Source organism: Ctenopharyngodon idella, chromosome 10 (genome assembly GCF_019924925.1).
Source record: "Ctenopharyngodon idella isolate HZGC_01 chromosome 10, HZGC01, whole genome shotgun sequence".
Taxonomy (NCBI): domain Eukaryota; kingdom Metazoa; phylum Chordata; class Actinopteri; order Cypriniformes; family Xenocyprididae; genus Ctenopharyngodon; species Ctenopharyngodon idella.
Genome location: NC_067229.1, coordinates 29013873 through 29041117, shown reverse-complemented (window position 1 = coordinate 29041117; position 27245 = coordinate 29013873). Strand labels below are relative to the sequence as shown.

At 36.3% G+C, this 27245-nt stretch overlaps 2 protein-coding genes across 5 annotated transcripts; both read left to right on the top strand.

Annotated features, from left to right (window-relative positions):
* Nucleotides 1–32: 32 nt before the first annotated feature.
* Nucleotides 33–23685, top strand: slc27a4 (solute carrier family 27 member 4). 4 transcript variants are annotated; one of them, XM_051908531.1, is made up of 13 exons: nt 33–51; nt 2985–3146; nt 5997–6391; nt 7470–7628; nt 8495–8564; nt 8680–8771; nt 9050–9159; nt 10376–10585; nt 10902–11028; nt 13449–13586; nt 13675–13839; nt 15196–15342; nt 19024–23685. In XM_051908531.1, the coding sequence occupies exons 2-13, from the start codon at nt 2986–2988 to the stop codon at nt 19179–19181; spliced, it is 1932 nt and encodes a 643-aa protein (XP_051764491.1). In that variant the 5' UTR covers nt 33–51; nt 2985; the 3' UTR covers nt 19182–23685. The 4 variants fall into 4 exon arrangements, with proteins under 4 accessions (XP_051764491.1, XP_051764488.1, XP_051764490.1 ...); XM_051908528.1 differs by lacking the exon at nt 33–51 and adding an exon at nt 58–341; XM_051908530.1 differs by lacking the exon at nt 33–51 and adding an exon at nt 383–899.
* A 230-nt stretch (nt 23686–23915) lies between these two features.
* ptgdsa (prostaglandin D2 synthase a) lies at nt 23916–27047 on the top strand. The gene is made up of 7 exons (XM_051908533.1): nt 23916–24116; nt 24721–24860; nt 25670–25746; nt 25856–25966; nt 26078–26179; nt 26662–26687; nt 26836–27047. The coding sequence occupies exons 1-6, from the start codon at nt 24024–24026 to the stop codon at nt 26685–26687; spliced, it is 549 nt and encodes a 182-aa protein (XP_051764493.1). The 5' UTR covers nt 23916–24023; the 3' UTR covers nt 26836–27047.
* Nucleotides 27048–27245: the final 198 nt, after the last annotated feature.

The window sequence follows — 27245 nt, the reverse complement described above, 5'->3', positions numbered from 1 at the left end:
CAATCAATGTATACACAACAGCACCGGCGAATAGAGAGAAGGCGGGCTCAAGTAAGAAAATTATAAGGTCATTGGAATTACCAGCGCTGCAAGCCAACGTTACAATGAAGCGATAACAGATAAGAATGAAAAATGAAATAAACGGGAGCAAAGTCTACCAGAGAAGCCGCGGTAATTAGGTAAAAGGCAGGCGTGCGGCCGTTACACACCGGCGTGTGTGTATCAGCGCAGGTAAACGCGGTGGAGGTTTCGCTTAAGCCGATCAAGGTGGGATCGTACGGAACAGGTTCCCCTTCTGCCATTATACACACGTTATTGTGACCACGGAGACCAATATTGAGGTATTTCCTGGACCACAGGCACCTACATTCTAAATATTTAACCATTGTCCATTTCCGGAATCTCCTGTATCATTAATCGTCATGATCGCAGATGTCAACTGCCAGTTTAAGACGCGTTTACCGATTTTTACAATAACAATAGCATAAATGGTGTCCTGTTTATGTTTGGTGATGGATGCGGTATCATATGTAACCGTTTAATTTCTCATAATCAAGATAAAGGGATATAGGATGCCAGATATCCGCACTGGGCTTTTTTATATAATACACGCACAGCAAATAACGCAGTGTAATACGCTTGGTCGTATAGACACATGCTATAATGTATCGCCTGATTGTGTGAATTCCTTTATAATGTATCTTGTGATTGTAACAGTAGAGTGAAGCTCAGTGTACTGCAATGCTGTAGTGATGTACGATTCTCCAACGACTCGTTCTTTTCAACCGAATCACTAAAACAGACTGAATTGTCCGTCCACGAATCGGACTTAATATGTCCGGGATCACTTTTTTGGACACGTCCGATTCAGAATGAGCCCAAAATATCAAATACTGCAGGTAAAACGTTTTTGAAGTATGTTTGCTTGATTGTATGACAGTTTTGTCAACACACATTTCAAACAGAGTTGATTATAATAAATGTATTAAAGAAGCTAAAACAGTTTCAACTGAGAGATGCGAATTTTAGCATTGTTTATTCTAAATGCAAGTTATATTTGTGTTCTAAACAGCAATAGGATGTAATACCGCGACCGTTTGATTATGGCGTAAGAGAATCGCTGAATCTTTGAAATGAACTGTTCGAAAGAGCCGAATCGCGGAAATGTGTCTGTACAATCCAATGTGCTCGCTCAGATTTCCGGGCTGGAGCAACGAATCAGGGCTCTGCGGTAACCCTCGCCTGGTGATGATGATGGCTCTTTATCCATCCGCACCCACAGGACGTCTATCGTTTTGCCTTGCGTCCGCACACACGGCTACAGGACCGAACAGACGTTACCATGCGGGGCGGCTGGATTCTCCCCAGCATCCTTCACGATTGACAGCCGCACATTGTTGGATTTCCTCGCTGCAGCGAAAACGTACAACGATGATGATGATGACTATGTGTGACCATCATTTATGTCAGTCATTAGATTGAGAATTTGTGAAATGGCGTATTATCTATAGGTGAATCAGACCGGGGTTGCCAGAGTAGGTTTTAAGTATAGAAACACATTTGAATTCTTGAATACAACGTATTTTACATTTTATTTATTTCCACAGTTCATTTAATACGCGTTTACCTACAACGGGGCTTGTTGTCACAATGGAAACTCTATTTAATGGCTTTTCCGCAAATATGAACATATATGGGACACAAAAAATCTTCATTAAGCTGTAAAAAAGGACAAGATAAACTTGTGGTCAACAGAAGTTGCTAAATTAATAAATTGTATAATTATTAAGCTGCCTGCATAATTCTAAATAAATAAATTATTAATAATAACACAGCTACATTCATTATGCAGTTTAGATTATTGCCTAAATGAATTTCAGAGTGGTTGTATTGTGTATTACCAAAATGATATTATAATTTGTCCATCTATGTGTTTGCAAAGACCATACACAGTGGATTTATGTTACATTTTCTGCAGTTAGTATACAAATAACTCATTTATCTCCTGCTTTATAAGATAATTTATATAGACAGAGTTTTGAACTAGATGTTTGAAACGCATACAAAACCACTGCTATAAAAGCATACATTTGTGTAATTATTCTTTTGACTCAAACCCTTACAGTTACTGCAATAAAACCCCTGTGACAACTAGCCCCAGTTTCCCCCATATGGGTGGCCTTAGAGAGCATGTGATGTGAGTGGCTGTGGTAATTCAGCAGGTCTAAGCTTTTGCTGCATACAGATGAGCTGTAGGAAAAGATAGTACAGATCAAATAGCTCTGTTGCCTTCCCTCACTGACATTCAATCCACCCTAGTTACTTTACATGTATTTTAGTGGAAAAGAAGGCCCAGAAACATGTCAATGCATTTTAATGTAAAAGAGCATTTTAATGAATTACCATTTTCAATTTTTTTGCCACCTTTTTTCACATTGTTTGTATCCATCTTCATTGCACATCAGAGATACAGAAACATAAAAAAAACACTGTTATCCTCCATCATTATGTGTAACAGTAACTTTCAAAATATATAAAATGTGTGACAAACCGCAATATTTCAGTACAAATGTTTAATTTACTGTCCAAACAAACAAAATTTGAAACCTAAGTTACAGACTTTTCTCCCAGATAATATAAGTACTCTGTACTGGTATACCTTTAACATACATTTACAAGGACAAAGATCTTTTTTTCTTCAACAGCTATCTTATCTTGATATGATTAGTCTTATACGTGTCTTATCTTGTGTTAATCTCTGGATCTGGTGAGTTAAGGCAAGAGTTTTGCATATCAGCCATTGTAATTATCAGGTGAATGATACTGATTATGTTATAACTCTTATCAAAGAACAAGGTCTTTTTTTATTTAAGTTTTATATCACACAGGCCCAATAAAATGTTAATGCAATAATGAAGTGTTGATAAATGATGATGAAATGTTGTCAGGTGATACTGTCTGAATGACTGTTTTGTGTGTGTCAGGATGTTGCGATTGGCATGCACCACGGCCCTTCTCTTCGTTCTCCGTCTGTTCCTCGGCCTGCCCTGGTTCCAGGTTTTACCATCCATTTTCATTTTCTATGTGGGTTCTGGAGGATGGAAGTCCATCCATGTGTTTTCAAAGACCATATACCGCGATTTGCAGTAAGTTTATGTGTTACAATTTTAGCTTTCCTTTTTATATACTTTACAAAAGTATATATTTAATATAATTTTTATGTACTTTTCAACTTTTTCGAAGTCATCAAAATTCTGAAATACACCAATTGAAAGTATGGAAGTTCTGTAGTGACAAAAAATATCAAATAAATCTTGTTTTAGCTTTCCACACTTTGTCTAGATTCCAGCTCTGCACATTCTGGACATTTTCTCACTAACTTATGAGGTGCATATTGGTATGTTTTTAAAAATTTCCAAACCCTCGCAATATGTCAGAGCTTGTTGCTTATCAAACGTATTTTACTGAATTGTAATATTTTTACTCCACTGAGAATTTTTTTCCTGTTATAAGAAACTTTCCTGTCATAAATTAAATTCGCATGAAATGGAAGTCACAATAGTCTTTTTTTCTGCATTGTGATGTATATCCAAGTGAAATGGCTTCTGGAACAAGAAAAAATGTAGGACGGGGTTTGATTTTGTCCTTGGGGAATTGATTGGATGGTTGGATGATTGCTATTTGCTATTTGTGGATCTCGTGTGATTGACAAGCTGCCCCGCCCTCAAGCCAGTAAACACGTCATCAGAGAAGTCAGAAGAGATGCTGCAAGAGGGAGGGGAATTTATTTTGAGTAAAGATTACAAGGCACATGAATATATATAAAAAAAATGATGTGCTCTCATAAATCATTTATAATAAATACTGCAATATTCCATAAAAATATAGAATTGTCAAAAAGTATGGTTTTCGCCATAAAAATAGCCAAAGAAAGCAGCTGGCATGGTGTTAAAAAACAAACAAACTGAAGTTAGACACTTGGTTTTTTTTCCCCCCACTATCTGGTCTAACTCATCCACTTAAAAAGATAATAGTGGATAAATAAATCCATACATATGTGCAGTATGTTTTTATAAAACAATAATAGTAAAAATAATGTAATTACTGATATAACAACTTTCTATATAACTTTATAAATGAAAATGATATAATGTCAAATTAAGAAGAAAAAGGTCAAATAAAAAGGAACAAGGTAAAATATTGCATTTTGTTTATTAATGTGTTAACACTGACAGTCCTAGCAGACTTATAAAGAAGTTTATAGATAAAATCTGATTTATATCTATAGATGTGGTTTTGTGAATAAAGATCACATAATACGTTCTTCTGGGCCTTTTCAATCAGGCTGAGCAGTTACTCGTAAAAGAAGTTCCTCAACAAATAAAACCACACGTTCCTGTATTACGAGGTACGTGTTTGTTAAGAGGAACAAGTGGTTGAAGTGGGTTTCTGGGTTGACCCGGCAGGTTCAGCTTGTTTTTCCTCAAAGAGTGAAGATTTTGAAATGTGAATTGAGTAATCTGAATCACGATTGCCAAGTATTTGAAGACTTTGAGGAGTGAACTTCCGTGTTCGAATAGCAAACAAGCCAAAACCTCTGCTAGCAATCCCAGTTTTGGTTGTAGCGAGTGCTGGGGGTTATGAAATTCAGTTCGACTTCAGGTCCTGGGGGTGTGGGTTTATCGTTTCAACAGCACAGATTATTCTGTAAGTGCCTGGATTGGAGGACAGAGGCTTTTAGGATAGCTGTTAATGGACATAAGAACTCTTATGGGACAGGGATCACTGCTTTTAGCAATGTGACAGTGTTTGTGTGCTCAAACACACACAAACTACTTCCTGCCACTTACAGATTTGTTATTGTTACTTAAGCAAGAAGTTGATGAAACCAGAATCACCACCATTACCATTAAACGGATGATTATACGCATTAAACCTACAAACTAAATGTACAAAATGGTGTAAAGTACAGTACCGGTCAAAAGTTTGGAATAATTAAAACAAAAATGTAATGTGTTTTTTAAAAAAATTTCTTATGCTCACCAGGGCTGCATTTATTTGATCAAAATACAGTAAAGACAATAATATTGTGAAATATTATTACAATTTAAAAGAAATGTTTTCTATTGTAATATATTTTGAAATGTAATTTATTTCTGTAATCAAATCTGAATTTTCAGCATCATTACTCCAGTCTTCAGTGTCACATGATCCTTTAGAAATCACTCTAATATGATGATTTGATGATCAAGAAACATTTCTTATTGTTATCAATGATGAAAACAGTTGTGCTGCTTCATATTTTTGTGAAAACCATGATTCACTACCATTCAAAAGTTTTGGGTAAGTAAAATTATTTTTAAAAAGTAAAAAAAAAAAAAAATTATTCAGCAAGTATGCATTAAATTGATCAAAAGCAACAGTAAAGATATTTATAATGTTACAAAATATTTCTATTTCAAATAAATGCTGTTCTTTTGAACTTTCTATTCATTAAAGAATCCTGAGGAAAACAAAATGTATCACCGTTTCCACAAAAATATTAAGCAGCACAACTGTTTTCAGTATTCATAATAATAACCATTGTTAATAATTGAGTATAAAAGCAGCATATTAGATCAATTATAATGATTTCTGTCATCTGACATGTGACACTGTAATGATGCTGAAAAATTCAGCTTTTTATCACAGAAATAAATTACATTTTAAAATATATTAATATAGAAAACAGCTATTTAAAATTATAATAATACTTAACAATATTACTGTTTTTACTGCATTTTTGATCTAATAAATGCAGCCTTGGTGAGCAGAAGAGACTTCTTTCAAAAAATTAAAAACTCCTAATTATTCCAAACTTTTAAAATAGTGTACCTATTTTAAATGAAGAGTTCACCCAAAACTCAAAAGGAGATGTTTTAAAGAATGTCCAGATACCATTTGCCCAGAATAAAACCTCATCCAAATCCCATCAATTCTTCTGTGTTCTTTTACAGTGCAGCCAGTGTGTTGCTGAGGGTAAAGCTGAATGTCAAAAAGCACCTACGTGAGCGCAACACCGTTCCCAAACTTTTTGCCAATTCCCTCAAGAAATACGGTGACAAGACGGCTCTGATTTTCGAAGGAACGGGCGAGAAATGGAGCTTCAAGGAGCTTGACGACTACTCCAATCGCGTGGCTAACTTTTTTCTCCAGAATGGCTTCAAGGAAGGAGATGTGGTGGCTCTGTTCATGGAGAACCGCTCTCAGTACGTGGGGCTCTGGCTGGGCATGGCGAAGATCGGAGTGGAGGCAGCACTCATCAACTTCAACCTGAGACTGGAGGCCCTGGTTCACTGTGTCAACATCTCCAGCGCCAAAGCGGTGGTGTTCGGCAGTGAGCTAACAGATGGTGAGAAGTGTTTTGATAGTTATCAAAGATGAGAAATCTTTTTTGAAACTGTAGCTTCCCAAGCTCCACTCATAATTTATAGCAGTTAAACCACAGCAGTAATTAACTTTATAAACAAACTAGCGATGGGGCCATTCGAAACACGCTTTGTGAAGCTTCGAAACCTTTGCGAATAATTTGTTTCAAACCAGTGATTCGGAGCATGTATCAAACTGCCAAAGTCACCTGTATTTTCATTAAACAAAGCTTTGTTACGTCATTCGAAACATTTCAAAATTTCAGTGGTTCTCCACTAGGAGGCGATGATCTCTGTGAACCCATGAATCAATGTCTATATGGTTTTATACATTTGTAGACATTTTTAATGACACATTTGTATAATAAAATTAATAGTCTCTTACTGGTCTGATTACCCAAGCTCTCTGTAAAACAGGCCCTACAGTTTAATAAAATTACACATATTATACAGACACTTCAAATTTAATGGTATTAGATAACATGCACTGATGCGTCTTGCACAATAATACCAAGAATGCGTAGTATCAATGTAAATAGTGTTTTGATTTCATGTTGACTTTAGGCCTCAGGGTTATATTTTATGAATAAGCGTTGTTGCCTCAATATAGTATTGGTTAAGGCAGCAGTTCAGAAGTGTTGCAAGCGAAATTGACACACTACAAGAAGCAAATAAGGAAGTGGCACTTGGACAAAGATTAGCACGTGTACTCTAGAGAAACAATGAATGAGGTACATTGGGTACAGATTTATCATGGGCAGAGGTCACTGCGCGTAACTCATTGTGGAAGAACGTCATTGCACCAAAGAGAACTCGTACCAGAGGTCACGAAAGGCCGCAAAATCCTAATGAATTCGAGTTTCCTAGTTGTCTCTTAAGTAATTGGAAACTGACTCATAAAGCATGCCATGTTGTGTCAGTTTCGTTTCTTATTGATTTAACATTGCCGGGCGTTTGCTTGTCCTATGCTTCTTCTGAAGAACTTTTAAGGCTCATTTTGTCATATTATTTGTGTCTGTGATGGTTACTTCATCTATTTCTCTCTCTCTTTAAATTTCTCAGCGATGTGTGAGGTGCACAGCTCTATGGGAAAGACTGTTAAGCTGTTCTGCTCTGGAGAATGGGACCCTAAGCGGGTTCCTGAAGGGACGGAGCATCTAGAGCCGCTGCTGGAGGCAACACCTACAAACCAGCCCAGACAACCAGATCGCAGCTTTACAGGCAAGACGATCAAACATAGACTTATGTCTAACCCCCACCATTTAAGGCATTAAAAAACATTTGAAAAAAACATTGGAACAGAGGGACCCTGTCTGAAATATTGTATTGCGATTTATCTGTTTTTTTTTTTTTTTTTTTTTTTTTTTTTATAAATTCAAAACTTTTATTTTTCTTCCTTATGCTCAATGTTGTATTATTACGGAGCCCCACACATGGTATGCAGACAAAAATATATATATTTTGGCCACAAATTGAGAATTTGTTCCCATGACTTAAAATTATAAAATAAATTAATTCCCTCCTTTTAGTGAATCATGGCCACATTGTGGGCACTAATTCTTTCCATCATTTTGATTTAACTAAAACGAAGGAGCAAAATGTTACCATACATACCAAAATGTTAGGGAATGAAATCTACATTTTTGACCACGATTTGAATAAAAAGAGGGAACAAATGTATAAAATGAGGGAATGAATTCTTAATTTGTGGCCACATATATACAATCCCATAAAAGCACCGGTGGGAGTGAAAAGTTCTGAGGCTGATCTACTGACAATGCGCAAATGAAAAACAGTTATATTAAGCGCAAAATGGGTTAAGACATGCTTTTTGTGGTCGTTAAATAATGGCGCAAATACCGGTAAATTGACTTGCACAAACCTTAGTAAGGTCAGCCACAAAAATATCTGTGTCCATGTCTTTTCATTGCTAAACTTTAACTGCGTGTCTTTGGTAAATCCTGACAGTAGTTTTTAATGGAAAAAGAGGGTTTGCGCTGGTGCAAGATGTTAGTAAATCTGGCCCATAAATCACATTACCAACTAGATTTTTAATAGGTTTTTTTTTTTTTTTTTTTTGCTTCTAGATCGCCTTTTTTACATTTACACGTCGGGAACCACTGGGATGCCAAAAGCTGCTATCGTTGTACATAGCCGGTAAGTGTGTGTCATGTTAATTCTCTCCATTTCTTACAGTCTCCCTTATTTTTTTTTCTCTCAATGAATTAGGCTCCCTGTTTTTCACCCTGTCTTTTCTGCATTCTTCCCTCAGGTATTACCGCATGGCTGCCTTGGTGTACTATGGTTTCAGGATGAAGTCTGAGGATGTGCTTTATGACTGCTTACCACTTTATCACTCAGCAGGTACATCATAAACACAGGCTGATCTACATCTTCATGATATGTGCACTTCCTGTCACATTCTGGTTCAGGCTACTTCCTGTGCGAGTTTTGTGGCTTGTTTTGGTGGATGTTTATCTTTGGTGGAAGACCCTTGAGTCCAATGCTGTTTTGAGAAAAATAGCTTTGTTTTATATTTTATTGGTTTAACCGACTTATGTAGGTGTTGGTGAGTCTTTAATCTGGAAGTAGCTAATCAATAGGTCTGTTCTGAGGTCAGAGTTGTTTGTTCTCTGTGCCAGGAAACATAGTGGGAGTTGGACAGTGTCTGATCCATGGAATGACTGTAGTGATCAGGAAGAAGTTCAGTGCATCAAAGTTCTGGGATGACTGTATCAAATACAACTGCACGGTGAGTAATGGAATATATGTATTGTTATGGAATTAATAATACTAAAAAATGTTTCTTGAGCATCAAATCATCATATTAGAATGATTAGAAGGATCATGTGACACTGAAGACTGGTGTAATGATTCTGAAAATTCAGCTTTAATCACAGAAATAAATTACATTTTATAAAATATTCAAATAGAAAACCGTTGTAATTGTAATCTTTCGCAATATTACTGTTTTCAAAAACATAAAAAAATCATAGACCTCAAATGATAGTATGTATAAAAATGTGATATCTGAATTTTTCATTTACTATGATTTTTTTTTTTTTGTATATATTCTCTTATGTTTTATTTTAAGATAAAGAGCAAGAATATGTTATGAAGAATTATATTTTATATTTATTTGCATTTACATGTTGGTTATATAGCAATACGTAATAATAAACAGCAGTATTCATGTATATACATTTTGCATGTCTTCCTTTTGAGTCAGTACACAAAAAAATAATTAAATCAGTGTTTTGCATCAGACTGTTTAAAAGAACTGATTCACAGAAATGAATGGTACTCTTCTAGAGCTGCACGATTCTGGATAAATTAAGAATAATGATTTTTGTTTAAAATAGAGATCACAATACTTCCATGATTCTGAATAGTCTACTAAACAAAATAACATGTAATTTACTACTCACTCATAAAGACTTCATTGTTTTATTACTGGATTAATCAGAGTTTTTGGACAAATCTCTGGAATGAATGGTTCAATTACAAATACATTTTTTTTTACAGTCACTTGTCGCCACCTACTGGTGTAACTATTATTACTTCTTAATAATAGACAAAGCTGAATCATTGTCATTAAGTGATAAAATTGCATGGGTTTATGAATCGAGATTGTGATCTTTTAACAATTAATTGTGCAGCTCTAAACAATACTGACATTTTTGTTTCTGAGTTTTGCTCACACTCAAGAGTCAAAAGAAATGTCTTCCTGACAAGGTCTTTCATGGCTAAATAGAGCAGAGCAATAAAATAGTTGCGATGTTCATGATTTTGCATAATTTTATATTGCAAACAAAATCATATTCAATATATTGAACATTCAGTAAATTTAAAGCTGAGGACTTCCAGACCTCTGCTTTAATATTATAACTGTGTGATTGCAAATTGAAGTTGTGTTGAATGGAAATGGATATTTAAGGGAGTTTTAAAAAAATAATTTTTGGTCCCAGATCGTGCAGTACATTGGCGAGATCTGCCGCTATCTGCTGAACCAGCCAAAAAAGGACACAGAGCACCAACACAAGGTCCGCATGGCCCTCGGTAACGGCCTTCGCCAGTCCATCTGGGAGGAATTCACCAACCGCTTCAACATACCACAGATCGCAGAGTTCTACGGCGCCACCGAGTGCAACTGCAGCCTGGGCAACTTCGACAACAAGGTCTGTCCTGACAAAAGCGCACTTTAGACTAAGTGTCTGTAAACAGCCTTTATCAGTAGCACACACTTGTAAACCTTCGCAATAGTGGATAATGCATGTGGAAAAGGATATATATACCCTTTCAGGGGTTCCGGCAATTAGCTTTGTGTATTACCATAAATTTTACAAGGCCATCTACAATATTTTCAGTAATCAAGCACAGGTGGTTATGGGCAATTTAAGGTCTAGCTGAGACCAGGTTTGTTTTGCTTGATACAGTATTTAGTTTTGAAGGGTGTGAGGTGATTCTAATGAACATATGATGTTTTGACTGCAGACGGGTGCCTGTGGATTCAACAGCCGGATCCTGCCCTACTTCTACCCCATCCGCTTAGTCAAAGTGGACGAGGAGACCATGGAGCTTATCAGAGGACCCGATGGAGTCTGTATCCCTTGTGGTCCAGGTACAGTACTTCCTTACATTCATGCTTAGTACACAGGTGAGCAGACAGAAAGTTAGTGGTAGACGATATGGATTTTTTGATGGCCAATGCCCATATCTACACCTTGCTAGTACCGGGTTGGACCCCCTTTTGCCTTAAGAACTGCTTTGTTCGTGGCATAGATTCAACAAGGTGCTGGAAACATTCCTCAGAGATTTTGGTCCATATTGACATGATAGCATCATGCAGTTGCTGCAGATTTGTCAGGTGCACATCCATAATCTTCCGTTCCACCACATCCCAAAGTGCTCTATTGGATTGAGATCTAGCGACTGTGGAGGCCATTTGAGTATAGTGAACTCATTGTCATGTTCAAGAAACCAGTTTGAGATGATTTGAGCTTTATGACATGGAGTGTTATCCTGGAAGCAGCTGTCAGAAGATGGGTAGACTGTGGTCATAAAGGGTCAGCAACAATACTCAGGTAGGCTGTGGCATTTTAAACGATGCTCACTTGGTACTAAGGGGCCCAAAGTTTGCCAAGAAAATATCGAGAATAAAAGCGAAAGCGAGCAAAGAAGTCAAGACGGCACAGACAGAAGGCAGTTTAAATTTTACATCATCTTAACAGAGCATTCCAATACGCTAATATTTTCATAGCGAGCCGCCTGGAATGAAGAAAGCGTTCAGCACGATTGATATTCAAAATGGTAGTCAACCGCTGCTTTGTTTTACGGTTTATATATCTGCAGTCCTAGTTTTGGTTTCCCTTTTTGGTTGATGAACATAGACTATTGATACCTGCTGATATAGACAGTTATGTAGTCCTGTAGTCCTTTTGGTGTTCAAGCACAACTTTTTGGCCAAGATGGAGCCGACGTGAGGCGACAACACAGTCAGCTTTTGTCGCCGCAAGTTTTTTGACGTCAGCTTGGTGTGTCACGGATGTTGAGGCACAGACATTCTTAGCGCTGTCAAAATAAATGTCCCGCTTCTGACAGTTATCAGCCAAACACAAAAACTTATCAGCCTATACCTATAATTAACAATGCCAAATATGGACTGATACAGTTGTGCTCAAAATTATTCATACCCTTGGTAAATATGACCAAAGAAGGCTATGAAAATAAATCTGCATCGTTAATCCTTTTGATCTTTTATTTTAAAAATCTACAAAAATCCAACCTTTCATTGGAGAAGAAGAATTTTAAATGGGGGGAAAATCTCATTATGAAAGAAATGTTTTTTTCTAATACACATTGCTCACAATTAATCATACCCTTTTATTCAAAACTTTTTGCAACCTCCTTTTGCTAAGATAACAGCTCTGAGTCTTCTTCTATAATGCCTGATGAGTTTGGAGAACACCTGACAGGAGATCAGAGATCATTCCTTCATGCAGAATCTCTCCAGATCCTTCAGATTCCCAGCTCCATGTTGGTGCTTCTTTTCTTCAGTTCACTCCACTCATTTTCTTTAGGCCATGTATCTGAACAAGATGTCCAGGATCTCCGGCGGAAAAATAGGCCCACAACTTTAAAGATACAGCAGTATATTTCATTTTTTTAGTTTCATCTGACCATAGAACCCATCTCATTTGAAGTTCCAGTAGAGTCAGTTACTTTTAAAATGTTCTATGGTCAGATGAAACAAAAAAATGAGCTTTTTAACAGCAAACACTCAAGATGGGTTTGGTGCACACAGGGGTAAAAAGTACCCCATGTGTACAATGAAATATACTGCTGTATCTTTAAAGTTGTGGGCCTATTTTTCTGCCGGAGGTCCTGGACATCTTGTTCAGTTATATGGCATCATGGATTCTATCAAATACAAACAGATAAAAAATCAAAACCTGACTGTCCCTGCTAGAAGTCATATAATGGGCCGTGGATGGTTCTTCCAATAGGACAATGATCCAAAACAAACATCAAAATCAACACAAAAATGTGTCCCTGAGCACAAAATGAAGCTTCTGCCATGGCCGTCCCAGTTCCCTGACATGAACCCTAAAGAAAATGAGTGGAGTGAACTGAAGAGAAGAAGCACCAACATGGAGCTGGGAATCTGAAGGATCTGGAGAGATTCTGCATGAAGGAGGTGAAGGCTCAGAGCTGTTATCTTAGCAAAAGGAGGTTGCAAAAAGTATTGAATAAAAGGGTATGATTAATTGTGAGCAATGTGTATTAGAGAAAAACATTTCTTTCATAATGAGATTTTCCCCCATTTAAAATTCTTCTTCTCCAATGAAAGGTTGGATTTTTGTAGATTTTTAAAATAAAAGATCAAAAGGATTAACGATGCAGATTTATTTTCATAGCCTTCTTTGGTCATATTTACCAAGGGTATGAATAATTTTGAGCACAACTGTATATCGGTCTTAACACTATTACAGAAAATGCAAAAATATTATTTAACGTCCATTTCCTTACTCTGTTTCTCAGGAGAACCTGGTCAGTTGGTTGGCCGAATCATTCAGAACGACCCCCTCAGACGATTTGACGGCTACGTCAATCAATCAGCCACTAATAAGAAGGTTGCCAACGATGTCTTCAAAAAGGGAGATAGCGCATATCTGTCAGGTATTGTATTTTGAAACTCTCCACACAGCCGCACTCTTACTTACATAGACTCAGCTAGATAATAGAAGTTGTCCTTCTTCTCTCTCAGGGGACGTGCTGGTGATGGACGACTATGGCTACATGTATTTCAAAGACCGCACAGGAGACACATTTCGCTGGAAAGGAGAGAATGTCTCCACCACCGAGGTGGAGGGAACGCTGAGCCGCCTGCTGGACATGAAAGATGTGGTGGTGTATGGAGTGGAGGTGCCAGGTAACCGCACATTTCACTACCTTTTCTTTCGCTCTGTTTGTCTTCCCACCAATTACATTTCTTCCTGTTTAAGAAAATCTCAGCTAAAATATGCAAATCATTGTGCAGCACCAATTAAAACCATTGCCCTACCCCACTCATATGGTTTTAATTTTATTTGTGCAGGTCTTAAAAAAAACTTAGTTTTAAAAACCCTGCAGATACATAAAATAAATAAATGCAAATGATACGATTTAAGTTAAAATTATCTTGGGACAATAAAGAGAGCATCTCTAATGAAAGTCTTATTGCGGTGAACTGTTCTTTTAAGTGTTTTGAAGTAACATGAATCATCGGGTGCCCAGCAATTCTGTGGAGATGAGAATAATTAATTTGAACAAAGCTGACTGCAGCAGCTCCTGAAGCATTCTGGGAATGCACAGCCAAGCAGAGTCTTCTCTTGGCCTGGCTCTGGTTTTGCTTACACTAGATCTATAAAGGAATAGCAGCAGAGTGCTGAATATAGCTTGGTACATTTGAGACTTCCGGCTGAAAAATACACTCTCACCTTCAAAACAAAGTCATCAGCAGATTTGGAATTGTGGGTCTACAACATGTTGATGTGTATGTGCGTACATCATGCACTGATAACCATCAAAATGTTTTAAGAGTCTAAATGCAAATTGATAAACCAATGACACAAAAAAAATGTTTGTGAAATTTTGAAATCATTAATCAAATTCTTTAGCTTTGAAGTTCGCATGAACAGACACACACAAGACTGCAAATATTGAATTTAAACATTATACATCACTACACTATTGACAATAGGCAGTGTCTGTGAAATTTTGAAGAAAATTCGCTAATGTGATCCCACCCTTTCAAAACATCTGTGCCATTAAGTCAGATGTTATTATTCAGATTTTACCAGCTTGCTAACTAACTGTAGTTTTCCTCAAAGAGAACTTACTGCAGAAGAGAAAAAGAGCAGTTTATACATATGGATGGTATAGTGCCTCTTGTGGCAGTGCTGAGAATGCATCACATGTTTGTGTTGCAGAATGAATGAAATGTAACAAGAGATAACACCCTTTATAATAAACAAATCTTTTGTTTATCTCGGGAGTAGCAGCTCAGTAATGTAACACCACTGGTTCTCTTCCTGTCTCCAATAGTTCATTGTAGTCTGTGCTTGGACCAGTGATATATATAACCTGGCCAGGCAATGATCTCCTTAGTCAATTTATTTTAATCTACAGTGGCTCAGTGTCTCTTTATGCTTATAGGTTTGGCTTATGCAGTTCAGCTTCCTCTGAGGTTTATTAAAGAGCCTGAGGTTGCCTATGTGTGATACGTATGGACGTTTTTTTCTCTCAGGTGCCGAAGGCAAGGCAGGGATGGCGGCCATAGCAGACCCGGACCACAGCACAGACCTGGCGAAATTTAGCAGGGACCTGGAGAAAGCCCTGCCACCTTATGCCCGGCCCGTGTTTCTGCGCTTCCTACCAGAAGTGAACAAAACAGGTGAGATATGGCACACCTAATCTCAGCCTCAGACAGCCCACAGACTGCTAACTGACTCCTGTCTAATGAATATTGTTGTTTAAGGGTGGTAACGTTGCATATCACAGAAACAATCCCATCCAATTTTAGAACGGAAACCAAAATGTAAATATGTTCCAAGTTATTTGTTCACCAGTAACTTATCGGTGCTTTCTATTTCACCTTAAATTATGCAATGTTGCATTGTGTCCATACCTAAAGCATTGTTCTTTAGAGGATTAAAGGATTTAAAGTACTGTTTTTCTGTTAAATATAACAAGGATTCCTGTGGGTCCTTAAAATGTCTCAAATTCAATTTGATCAAATTTAAGGTCATAAAGGTCTAAATATATTAAATAGTATAGCATAAGTCTTAAATATTATTTTAGGATGTCTGAAAAAAACAGGTATCGCGATATGATCTAACTGTGAGCCTGTAGAAAGAGCAACCGTGCAACGAATTTACTGTGAATGTGCAGCGCTCACATTTATTTCATTAAATCACAGCCTTTTGAAGTTTAATGATCAAACTTGAAAAGGCTGTGATTTTATGAAATAAATGTGAGCACTGCACATTTAAAGTAAAATCATTGTACTGTTGCACGTTCTAAAGGCTCACGGTTTCAGATCAGTTCTCCACCAATGAATACTGCACATCTATGCCAAGCAATTGCTTATGATCTACTACTGATGAACTATGACAGTGTTTATGTTGTGGTCTTTATATTGTAATATGTTCTATTCTTTTTTTGATGACCTGCTGGAAATAGTAAAGCATACACTTCTGGTGTATTTCAGGCTTATTTAAAATTAAAAGAACTGTTATTGATATTATTGGTATTTTGGTTAAGCTGGGTACACACTAAAAGATTTTCAAAATGTGAGAGACCACAAACATGAGGACAAACATTTTTGATCCTATAGTGTGTGGTGTGCCATGGTGTGACACAGACAGCACACCAAACATGAACAGATTTTCAACCAGAGGTCACGACTGTGAACACTGTGAAATCTCGCAAAATCTCTTGAGACTTCAGAATAAACATGGCGGATTATAGGCAGTAAGGAATTGTGATGATAGTGTTTGGAATGATTTTGACAGAAAATTCACAGAAAAAAAAGAAAGAAAAGGGTTTGGGTAAAGTCGTAGAGACGGTGGGAACATGGTCTTTACTTTGTGCTGTGCCATGAATGCGTTTATGCTTCCGTTTACTGTCAGCTCACTTTCTGATTTGAATATTGTTTCATATCACGCGATAATCTCCGGAGCATGCGCGCATTTGTCTTCGGGGTTCCCCCCACACATCAGGATTTCTGGATTGTAAATATTCAACATGTTCAGGGCGGCTCCGACATTCTTCCGAGCAGAATCAGTCACTCTTAAAACACCTCACACCACAGGAAAATCTGATAAGATAATCTGTAGAACCATCCAGATAATCGGGACATTACCTAGGATTGTCGGAAGGGGAGAAATCGGCCCAAAATCAGCCCAGTTATCTTGTGGTGTGTACCCAGCATTACACAACAAACTATACAGCATTTAATTCCACCCTGTCATAAGAAGGAAAGATTAACATAATTCAGTATATCAATTGAATTGAATTGACTAGACAGCATAAACTGTATAACACAAACCAGCAGTGGGTTACAATATGTACTTTGGGAGTGCAAGTTAACAATACAGCACAATTGATATTAACAATATACTTGTGCTATAAAGTAGGGTTAATATAGCGCACATTAATATATACCCTGATCAAGCAGTTTGATCCTCCTCTGTTAGATTGTTAATATCACCATGTTCAGTAAATATTAAGAAGTAGTGCCAGTATGGATCCTTTCGGAACGCCCTTTTTAACTGTTAATATGGCTGAGGTATAATTATCTGAAAAAAACACTTTGAATTCTGTTCGATAGATTATTTTTAAACCAATTCAAAGCCAAAGTAACCCAGACTTATACTTTTAAGCCTCTGTAACAATGAAGTATGATTCACTAAGTCAAACGCTTTTGTCAAGTCGATAAATAAGGCAGTGCAATGCTGTCTCTTGTCAAGAGCTGTGATTAAATCATTACTAACTAGTGTAGCAGCCTTTATCATACTATGGCCTTCCCTAAATCTTAATTTAAATTCATTTAAAATACACTGCCCGGCCAAAAAAAAAAGTCGCTGTTTGGATTTTAATAGGCAAATACTTAAGAGTCTATGGATGGATCATTATTACAGTGATTATTATTTTTCTAGCATGTTATATGTTTGGCAACGGTCAATGCAAGATCTTGACCAAAAAATGATGCGCCTCTCGATGGAAATAAATGTTGTTATTTCCATCAAGAGGTGCATCAATTTTTGGTCAAGACCTTGAATTGACAATGCAAGAGGTGAGCACTCTGTAAAGACTTTCAGTGAATTTAAGGTCTGGATTCAGAGGTGCCAATTCATGTGTGAAAATGATTCTTCATGCTCCCTCACAACCATTCTTTCACAATTTTAACCCTGGTGAATCTTGACATTGTCATCCTGGAATATGGCCATAATGTGTCTTCCTACATGGTTGTTTAAGAAATGAAAAGCTACATACTCCATCTTTAAGAGTTAAAAGAACCGTTGCCAAACATATAACATGCTAGAAACATAATAATCACTGTAATAATGATCCATTCATAGATAGAAGTATTTGCCTATTAAAATCCAAACAGTGACTTTTTTTTTGGCCAGGCAGTGTATTATGTCAAACTAAGTATTCTTTTAATTAATCATTTACCAGGGACCCAAACACTTTTGCTAAAACCGGCATTCTAGAAATAGGGTGATAGTTATTCAATTCGGAAGGATCTCCTCCCTTTAATAACAGCAAAACTGTAGCAGATTTCCAAGAAGGTGGAATTACATAAGAAGATGGACTCAAATTAAAAATCAGCACAATAGGTTCAGAAATAATATCTGCAGAAACCTTTAAAAAAAAAAAAAAAAGGTTCTATTTTATCTGACCCACCTGATTTTTTACAATCTAAATTTGAAAGTAATTTATAACCTTGGGTGGGCAGTATAGGAGTAAAAGAGAATAATTCTGAATTCCTGTGATCTATCGACTCGTCAATTTCCTGTACATCAGTAACCATCGAATTACTGGGATCTATTGTCGAACTAGCTGAAATAAAATGACGATTAAACATATCCATGATATTAACAATTAATCTCTGATTCACTTTTAAAACTTTTGGGAGACTTTTGAATTTGTTTGATCCTGCAAGAGATTACGTCAATTTCCAAAATTTTAGAAGGATCATTTAAAGCAACACCATGGAACTTTTGGCGGTTAATAAACAGAACTGCATGCATCTTGCGGAAGAACATTGTAGCCGGAGCTACTTCTCTCTGTTTATGTATATGATGAGTCATGCAGGTACTGTGCTGCTCCACAGCGGTGACGACCCGACCAGTCTGAAGTAGTCCGAATATAAACACTTATTATTGATGTACTGTAGTGATTCAGAATAAGACAAAAACACAGTTTGGAAAATTGATTCGTGATGTACTTGCTCAATATATAAATTTTGTAAATTTTGAACACAAAAAAGTTACAGTGTTGCTTTAAAATGTCATTGATCAAATTAAGATGCATAGTATAAAATTATAAGTATGTTGTTTTCTTTCAGGGACTTTCAAATTCCAGAAGACAGAAATGCGACGGGACGGATTCGACCCCAATGTCGTTTCTGACAAACTCTACTTCCTGGACTGCACTAAGGGACAATATGTGGAGCTGAATGTAGAGCTCCATCGCAGCATCGTCTCAGGAAAGCAGAAATTATGAGACTACTGCCAACCTCCACCTGTTCCCTCACCACCCCGCCTTCAACAGCCCTCAAACCCCACCCCCTCATCACTCCGCCCCTCGTTACCTCAGCAAAAACAGTGAGGGGCCGCAGGAACGCATTCTGGCCATATATTCAATTCCCTGTTGATTCATTCATTCTCACAGCCCACCTCTCTTACAACCGAGATGGGACTGAGGTGGTGTTCAGCCATCTTGAAAACAAAACAAAAATGAAGAATACAAAAAATTAAGCAATTTAGCAAACAAGAATACAAAAACAAACAGCGAGGAAAGGCACAAGGACCAAATACACATCTGTCAAATGGTAAAGCTTTCCCTTTGCCTCAGCTGCACAATGCTCGCCTGGCTACAGGATTCGGGACTGACACACGTTCATTTTGACGGATCTGACAAGCGACTGCCATCGTAAATGCGCCCTCAAGCCCTGACCAAACCATGTGGATCGACGTGCAATACAAACCCAGCACTGGCTGCGCACTTGTCAGCTGCCATGTCTTGATCAATGCTGTTTATTTCAATGTGCACCAAATGTATTTAAGTTGTAGAATAGCTCATCATCTATTTACAAGTTATGAATCTATATGCTGCGTTGAAGACATCCATGATTGCACTGCTACTGTCATCATGAAAGCTGATTTTCACTAATGTCTATACCGAACAGCCCGGTGCGACATTGTGCAGAGTGGGCTTCGTGGGTTCGCTCCGTTTTGCTAGACACGACGACCGTTAAGATTCCAGCGAGGACTTCCTAGACTCTCTACAGGACACTATAGTGGACTTTGCATAGAGGTGAATGAAAGTAGTATACTACTCTGGTGCTAAAGAGTGAACATCCTCCCCGTATGCGAAGTGGCGCCAGACCTAAAAAACATCTTTGCTTCTTGACGTGAAGAGAATGGAAGCGAAGTAGAGTGAAGGGAACGTGATGTAGGCTATCTGTCATCTGGGTTTTAGTTTTTCTTTCAGCAGCATGAATGATTGATGCAAACAGAGCACTGTGCCTTACTGTCAGGTCACCACATAGTGTTAGTGCCCTTGTCCTGTATCATTACACTAACTGACCCTGGATGTCTCCTCCACATCTCTTAAACAGCTAGTTTATTTTCTAGACCTAGCTTATACTCCTCTCCCATGAAAATTCCCATCATGCAAAGTGTCCAGCACTACATCTATGGGCATCTTTTCCCTTCCATGTGTATTTTGCACCATCACCTCTTGCAAACTTTCCTGTTCTCCTTCGCCCACTGACAGCTGATTATTTATTTATATCGTAGCAAGTATTTAAGTGTGCGTGCACGTGTGATGAGATGATTTTGTGTGACAGCACTTGAATTTCTCCAGTCACTGTTTTGGCCACTGTACATTAACGTACAGCACAGATGTGGGAAAACATAGAACTGTGTTGGCATTATATGAGCGAGTCTCATGAGGAACATACTTCACCAAAAAATAGAAAAAAGATTATATTTTGCATAAAAAATGAAGCCTATTTTACAATGTTTTTCCATTATTTTCATTAAAAATAAGGATTCTCATCACTGTAATGCAAAAAATGTCATTCTCGTTATGATAATGACAAAAAAAATTCACATTACCTTAATGACATTAAAAATCTCATTCTCATTATTGTAACAACAAAAAAATCTCATTTTCATTACCATAATGACAATAAAATGCTAATTCCCATTACCAAAAATAGAATTTGCAATACCTTAATGACAATAGAATCTCATTCTCATTAACATAACAAAAAAATCTAATTTGCCTTACCGTAATGATAAAAAATCATTACCATAATGACACTAAAATGCTAATTACCATTACCATATTGACAATAACATCTCATTCTGATTACCGTAATGACAATAATCAAATTCTTATTATCGTAATGACAATAAAATCTTATTCTCATTACCATAATGAAAAAAAAATCTAATTCACATTACTGTGAATTAGTGACAAAAACATTTTCTTTATCAGAATGACGATAACATCTCATTCTCATTACCGTAATGACAAAAAATCTAATTCACATTACTGTGAATTCATGACAAAAACATTTTCCTTATCAGAATGACAATAACATCTCATTCTCATTACCGTAATGACAAAAAATCTCATTACCGTAATGACACAAAATCTCATTCACATTACCATAATGACAAAAAATAACCAGTAAAAAAAAATATATTTTACATCTCATTCTCTATATCTCGTTATGGTCATGAGAATCTCATTTTTGTGACCATAATGACAAAAATATTGTTCTTAATACTGTATTACAGTACATCTTGTCAGGACATTCTTTTCATTATAATTATTCAATTCTATGGAGCCCCCGACATGAAATGCAAAAAAAAAAAATAGGCCAAATCATGCGCACGATTTACTAATTCGTTCCCTCAATTTACTAAATCGTGTGCACGATTTACTATTTCGTTCTTTCAATTTATAAATCATGTGCAAGATTTATAAATCGAAGGAAAGAAAATAGTTAATTGTGCGCATGATTTTTTTTTTTTTTTTCTTGCATGTCATGTGCAGGGCTCCGTAAATTCAGTAAAACAATGTAAAAAAAAGGACTTCATTTTTTATTAATTAAAATTATTTTTTTTTTTTTGGGATGTAGTGTCAGCCACATAGCTGTACAGGTCATTTTGTCTTTAATTGATACTTCTAGCCAAGGGCGCAGCAGTGATGTCATTTATTAGTCAGCTAATCAGATGCAGTTGTCTCCATCAATATTCTTTTCCTGTTTTTATTTTGTTGTTTGTCCTTTCCTTTATTATTTGGATTTTTTTTTTTATTTTTTATTTTTTTTTTTAAATTTTGTAAAAGAATGATGTGTAATGATTTGTCATGGGTTGAGCTTTATTTCTCCGTTAAGCTTATTTTTTTTTTTTTTTTTTATTCTGGGTGTGTGAACGAGAGGGAAAATGCATCTTATGCACTGAGTTATATTGTAGACACAATATGATGTCTGAAATCTTCTCTACAAACATTTCTTTCTCTCATGATTCTGTGTTAGTGTTTGTGTCCTATGACAGCAAGAATCCTCACCAGGGAGGTTTTGCTGAAGCGCTCCTCCTTATTTCTGTTAATTAAAGGAACAGTTCACCCCAAAATGGAAATTCTGTCAGCATTTACTCACTCTCATGTTGTTCCAAACCTCCAAAAAGGACAAAAAAATCTAAATGACTTATTCCAAGTCTTCTGAAGCCATATGATACTTTTATGTGAGAAAACTGATAATCTACCTCCATTTCAGCTTTCAAATGTCATTCTCCATTTTGCATATTTAAAATGCAGAGTCACCTTGACATCATCCTGGTGCATTAAAATGCCCTCTTTTTTTGAGTTTTGACAGAGAAGAAGATTATTGGTAAATTACAACTTAAAACTACTTCTATGGTGCTTTTTGTCTTTTTTAGAATGTGAATGAATATCATTTTGTGTTCCAATAAAGTCATACATGTTCGGAACAACATAGTGTGTAAAAATGATGACCGTTTTTATGTACTGTCCCTTTAAAGTTTCATACAAAGACATTTGCAGACACACATAAACAACCTTCAATTTCAATAATTTCCACATTAATTATATCTGTTTTAAGAGAGATTTCTGCATTTTATTTATGACTTAATGACTTTTTTTTTTTTCATGTATTGTAAAGGCATTAGCAATGTGAAATGCAAAAGCCAGTGCTGTGAATAATTTTGTATTTATTTATTTTTTTAAATATAGGTTTTTCCCACTGCAGCATAAAAAAACAGTCAGTCTGTTTTCAGTCTGAACATGTTTCAAAGGAACTGTTTATGTGTGCAAGTGTGTGTCGGTTTCTTTTCGAGATGACGTGACACTCCTTGTGCAGGAAATGCGATGTTGTTCTCATGTCTTTCCACTAGGATGTGATGCTCATTCAGGCCTCATTCCACAAACCTTCCCTCCCCATGCTCAGAATGCCTGATTTTTTTCCATCCAAAAATCTTGTTAATGCACCAATATGTTTTCATTGATAATGAGGGATATCTAATGTTTTGTTTAACCTATGTACTGTGGATTTTGTTATTTGTTTTGTCAATGGCTTTAAAGCTACAAAGGACCATTTTCAAGCAACATAAGTTATATTGTTTATATCTTGTTTTATTGAGCACCAAAGCCATTGAAGATTTTGCAGTTTGTTAGTTAGAGAAATCAGATTTGTCGCCCTTCTCAAAAGACTGGTCATAAATGCACTTTTGTTTTGTCTATTTCTGTTCAGTACTCAGGAACAACATGCAGAGGCAGATGAGAAGTGGAAACTATGAGTAAGCTGGCGGTGTATGTGTGAGTGTGCGTGTGTGTGTTTATGTAGAGGAGGTGTGTGAGGTGTGCCGCGTCACACTGAGGTCCTCTTGTCTTAAAGACTAGCTGTAAATCATGCTCTTTCAAAACTATGGCATCCAAGAATCCATATTAATAAAAAAATATATTAATTCTCTGCAGTCGCTCCTGTTTATTTACTTTATTGTATAGAAAGCAGTGTTATTTTCAGATACTATTATAGTTTTTATTCATATTTTTTTCTTTATTATATTTTATATTTTAATTTTAGTTTTAATAATTTTGAGTAAGATTCATAAAGGAACATTTATATGACTTTTTGGCTTGGAAATCTTAATATTTTTAAGTTTCAAACATGACCTTCAATGAATGGTCCTTCTGTTAGATGTGTGTTCTGGCGTGCGATTGGCTAGATTGTTGAGGGGGAGGAGCTAATGTGGTTGGCACCCTGAATAGTCTACAATCCCTGGCTGTGTTCCTCTCTACACCGTAACCATGAAGATTGCCTTGGTGACCATTTTTTTGCTGATGCTCCTGACAGACATCCACGCCAAAGTCCAGCCGCAGAAAAATTTTGACCTTCAGAGGGTGAGATCTTTAGCCTTGCGCTTTACCTGATGTTTTGGAGACTGTAGCTTTTTAGATGCCTTTATCTGTAGGACAGTAGTAATGCTGATGGTTATGGACTATAGTGGCAAAACTGTTGTCTTAGATTTGTACAGATGAATAATGTTTATATGATGTTTGTTTCATGTTTGAGTTCTTTTCTAAATACTGACATGGACAAGCTGTTGTTCCATGAGGAGGAGGGTAATGCTCTACAGGGCCGTTTCAGGGGACAAACTCAGACAGCGATTGCATTAACAGTAGAGACAGTGCAGACAAACAAACCTCAGGGCAAAGGTCACTCGCTCAGTGTTGCAACAAAGAACGGCTGATTTCTGCCAAGCGTTTGAGGCATCTTCATGAGATTTTATGAAGAAGAGTTGGTTGTTGAGACACTGAGACATATTTTGGCAGTTAATGAACAGACAACACATGGTTCTGCTATATATGATACTGATTGGCAGTTAGTAATCAGGATTAATATTTTTGGTTGGATTCAGAGGTGACCTCTGTTCTTTTTCCAAAACATCCTTGTCAAATGATGCTTATTATCTTGAGATTTAATGTGTGGATTGTGTTGGCCTAGTTTGCAGGGAAGTGGTATCGGGTGGGTCTGGCCTATGATTCTCCAGGCTTTGTGCCGTACAGAAGCAGACTCACTATCTCTATGGGCATAGTGGAGCCAAAGGAGAATGGGGACGTCAACATGACCATGTGGAGTTTAAGGTGGGGGGGACACTCATTTTCAACTATGATTGTTTTTAGACAAAAATATATAATATAATATAATATAAATGTATATTGCAAACACCCAATTAAGAATTGTATATATTGTATATAAAAGCACTATTAGAGTGTGATATTGCTTTTATACATAATTTCAGTTAATATTGAGAAACTGACATTTCAGACACACCATTTGTTTTGTTTTGTTTTAGTTTTGATTCACAATGAAGTTATAATAGTTCCTAATATTTTATTTTATTCACACACTGTGATCATTTTTGTCTCATATCTTATAGTTAGAATAGTTCCTAATAATTTATTTTGTTTTTTTATTTTATTTTATTCACACACTGTGTGTTGATTCTTGTCTCATCTCATAGTTGGTATAATTCCTAATTATTTTATTTTAATTTTATTCACACACTGTGATAATTCTTGTCATATTACATAGTTAGAACAGTTTTTCATTTTTTTTCATTCATAATTTATTTTATTTTTCACACACAGTGTGATGATACTTGTCCCATATATATATATATATATATATATATATTTCCCAATTATTTACTGTTTTATTATTTTATTTTAATTCACACAATATGTGATGATTCGTCTCATAGTTAGAACAGTTCCTAATAATTTATTTTATTATTTTATTCACACACTGTGTGATGATACTAGTCTCATATCTCAAAGTTAGAATAGTTAATAAGTTCCTAAAATTATTATATTATATTATATTATATTATATTATATTATATTATATTATACTCAGACATTGTGTGATGATTGCATGTGATTATATGCAGGTCTTCTGGTTGTCAGCGTAAGGTCTATGTTTATGAGAAGACGTCTGTGCCCGGAGTATTTAACTACTACAGCACTCGTGAGTCAACAATAGATATGAGACATTATAGCAGAATGTTTGACTGATCTGATCAGATCAGACACTAAGAAAATTATACTACAGTTCAGATTTGTATTGTTTTTTGAAGGTCACAGAAGGGTGAAGGATGTTACTGTGGTGGAGACAAACTATACTGAATATGCGCTGGTCCTCAAACACAAGAAAATTAACAAGGAGTTCACACAAGTGTCTCTTTACGGTGAGCCTGTGATTAACAACAGCATGAGCTGAAGTGGACTTCTCAAATATAGCATTTTGGGAGGGTGTTTTTGTTCTTCTGACTTGTTGTTTTCATGGAATTTGGCTGTAGGTCGTACTAAGAAGTTGAGGGCAGATTTGATGGAGAAGTTCAGAGCGTATGCCACAGCTCGAGGATTCTCCAAAGAGTCCATCCTGACTCCACCAGCTGCTGGTAAAACCAACAAATCACTTACACCTACAAGTTTTATTTTATCTGGACACGTATGCCATACTTAAAACCATCTGAATGTCAGAGTGCATCAAATAACAAAATACCAAACAATTTATTTTAAGGAAAGACAACACAAGAACACTTTTTAAGCAAAACATTTCACATAAGGAGGTTCTTTAGGGTTTAAATGATAAAATAAAACTTCAAATTGATGACAAAAAGTATTTGTACAGACAGTGGCTCATGTTCGCTAATATGACACTTATAGTGTGATATTTGGTTTGATATCTAACTCAGTGAGATATTCAGACATTTCTAAGTGTGGTCGAAATGTCCAAATACTTTTTCTTTCAAGATTATACATGTATGACAAACAAATATTTGCTCAACAACAAGTGATAATCGATGTGTGACTGAACTTTTGTTCACAAATCATTTAAATGTTTATCACCTAAATTTCTAATTTTTGTTTTTCTTTTTAGAAAACTGTCCTCCTTCAGGAAATTAGGTAAGCGAGAGCTTTTAATCTAGTTTATCGAACCCCATTTTCTCATCAATAACCTAGTTATTACCTAATATTCATTTAGTTTGGAAAATATGCATTACATAGTGTTTCTTATCACATTGTGTTTTACTTGTTTTTGTCTCTCTTTCAGTCCCTAATCCCATTTAGAGCTGGAGGCCACATGTCCTTACCTTAATGTGCCAAAATGATGTGATAGTTTGTAATACTGTAACTGACGTCATTATCGTTTGCTGTGCTATAAAGCTGACAAAAAATTCAATCTAGATACAGAAGTGGACATACAGAAAGTGGTCACTTCTCTGATGATCTTGGCTGGCAAAAATAAAACACTCTTGTTTTTTTTATGTCGTGTTATTCACATCTACCATTATAGTTTAGCATAAGAAATTAAAATGAATGTGTAAATATGTGGGAATGTTAATGTGTGTACAGTACATCACTTCTCTTATGCTAAAGATTTTCTCTGGAGAGCGTGTCTACGAACCCATAGAACCCATTATAATCAGTGATGCTGTCTACACTGGATGCGGCGCGACAGTA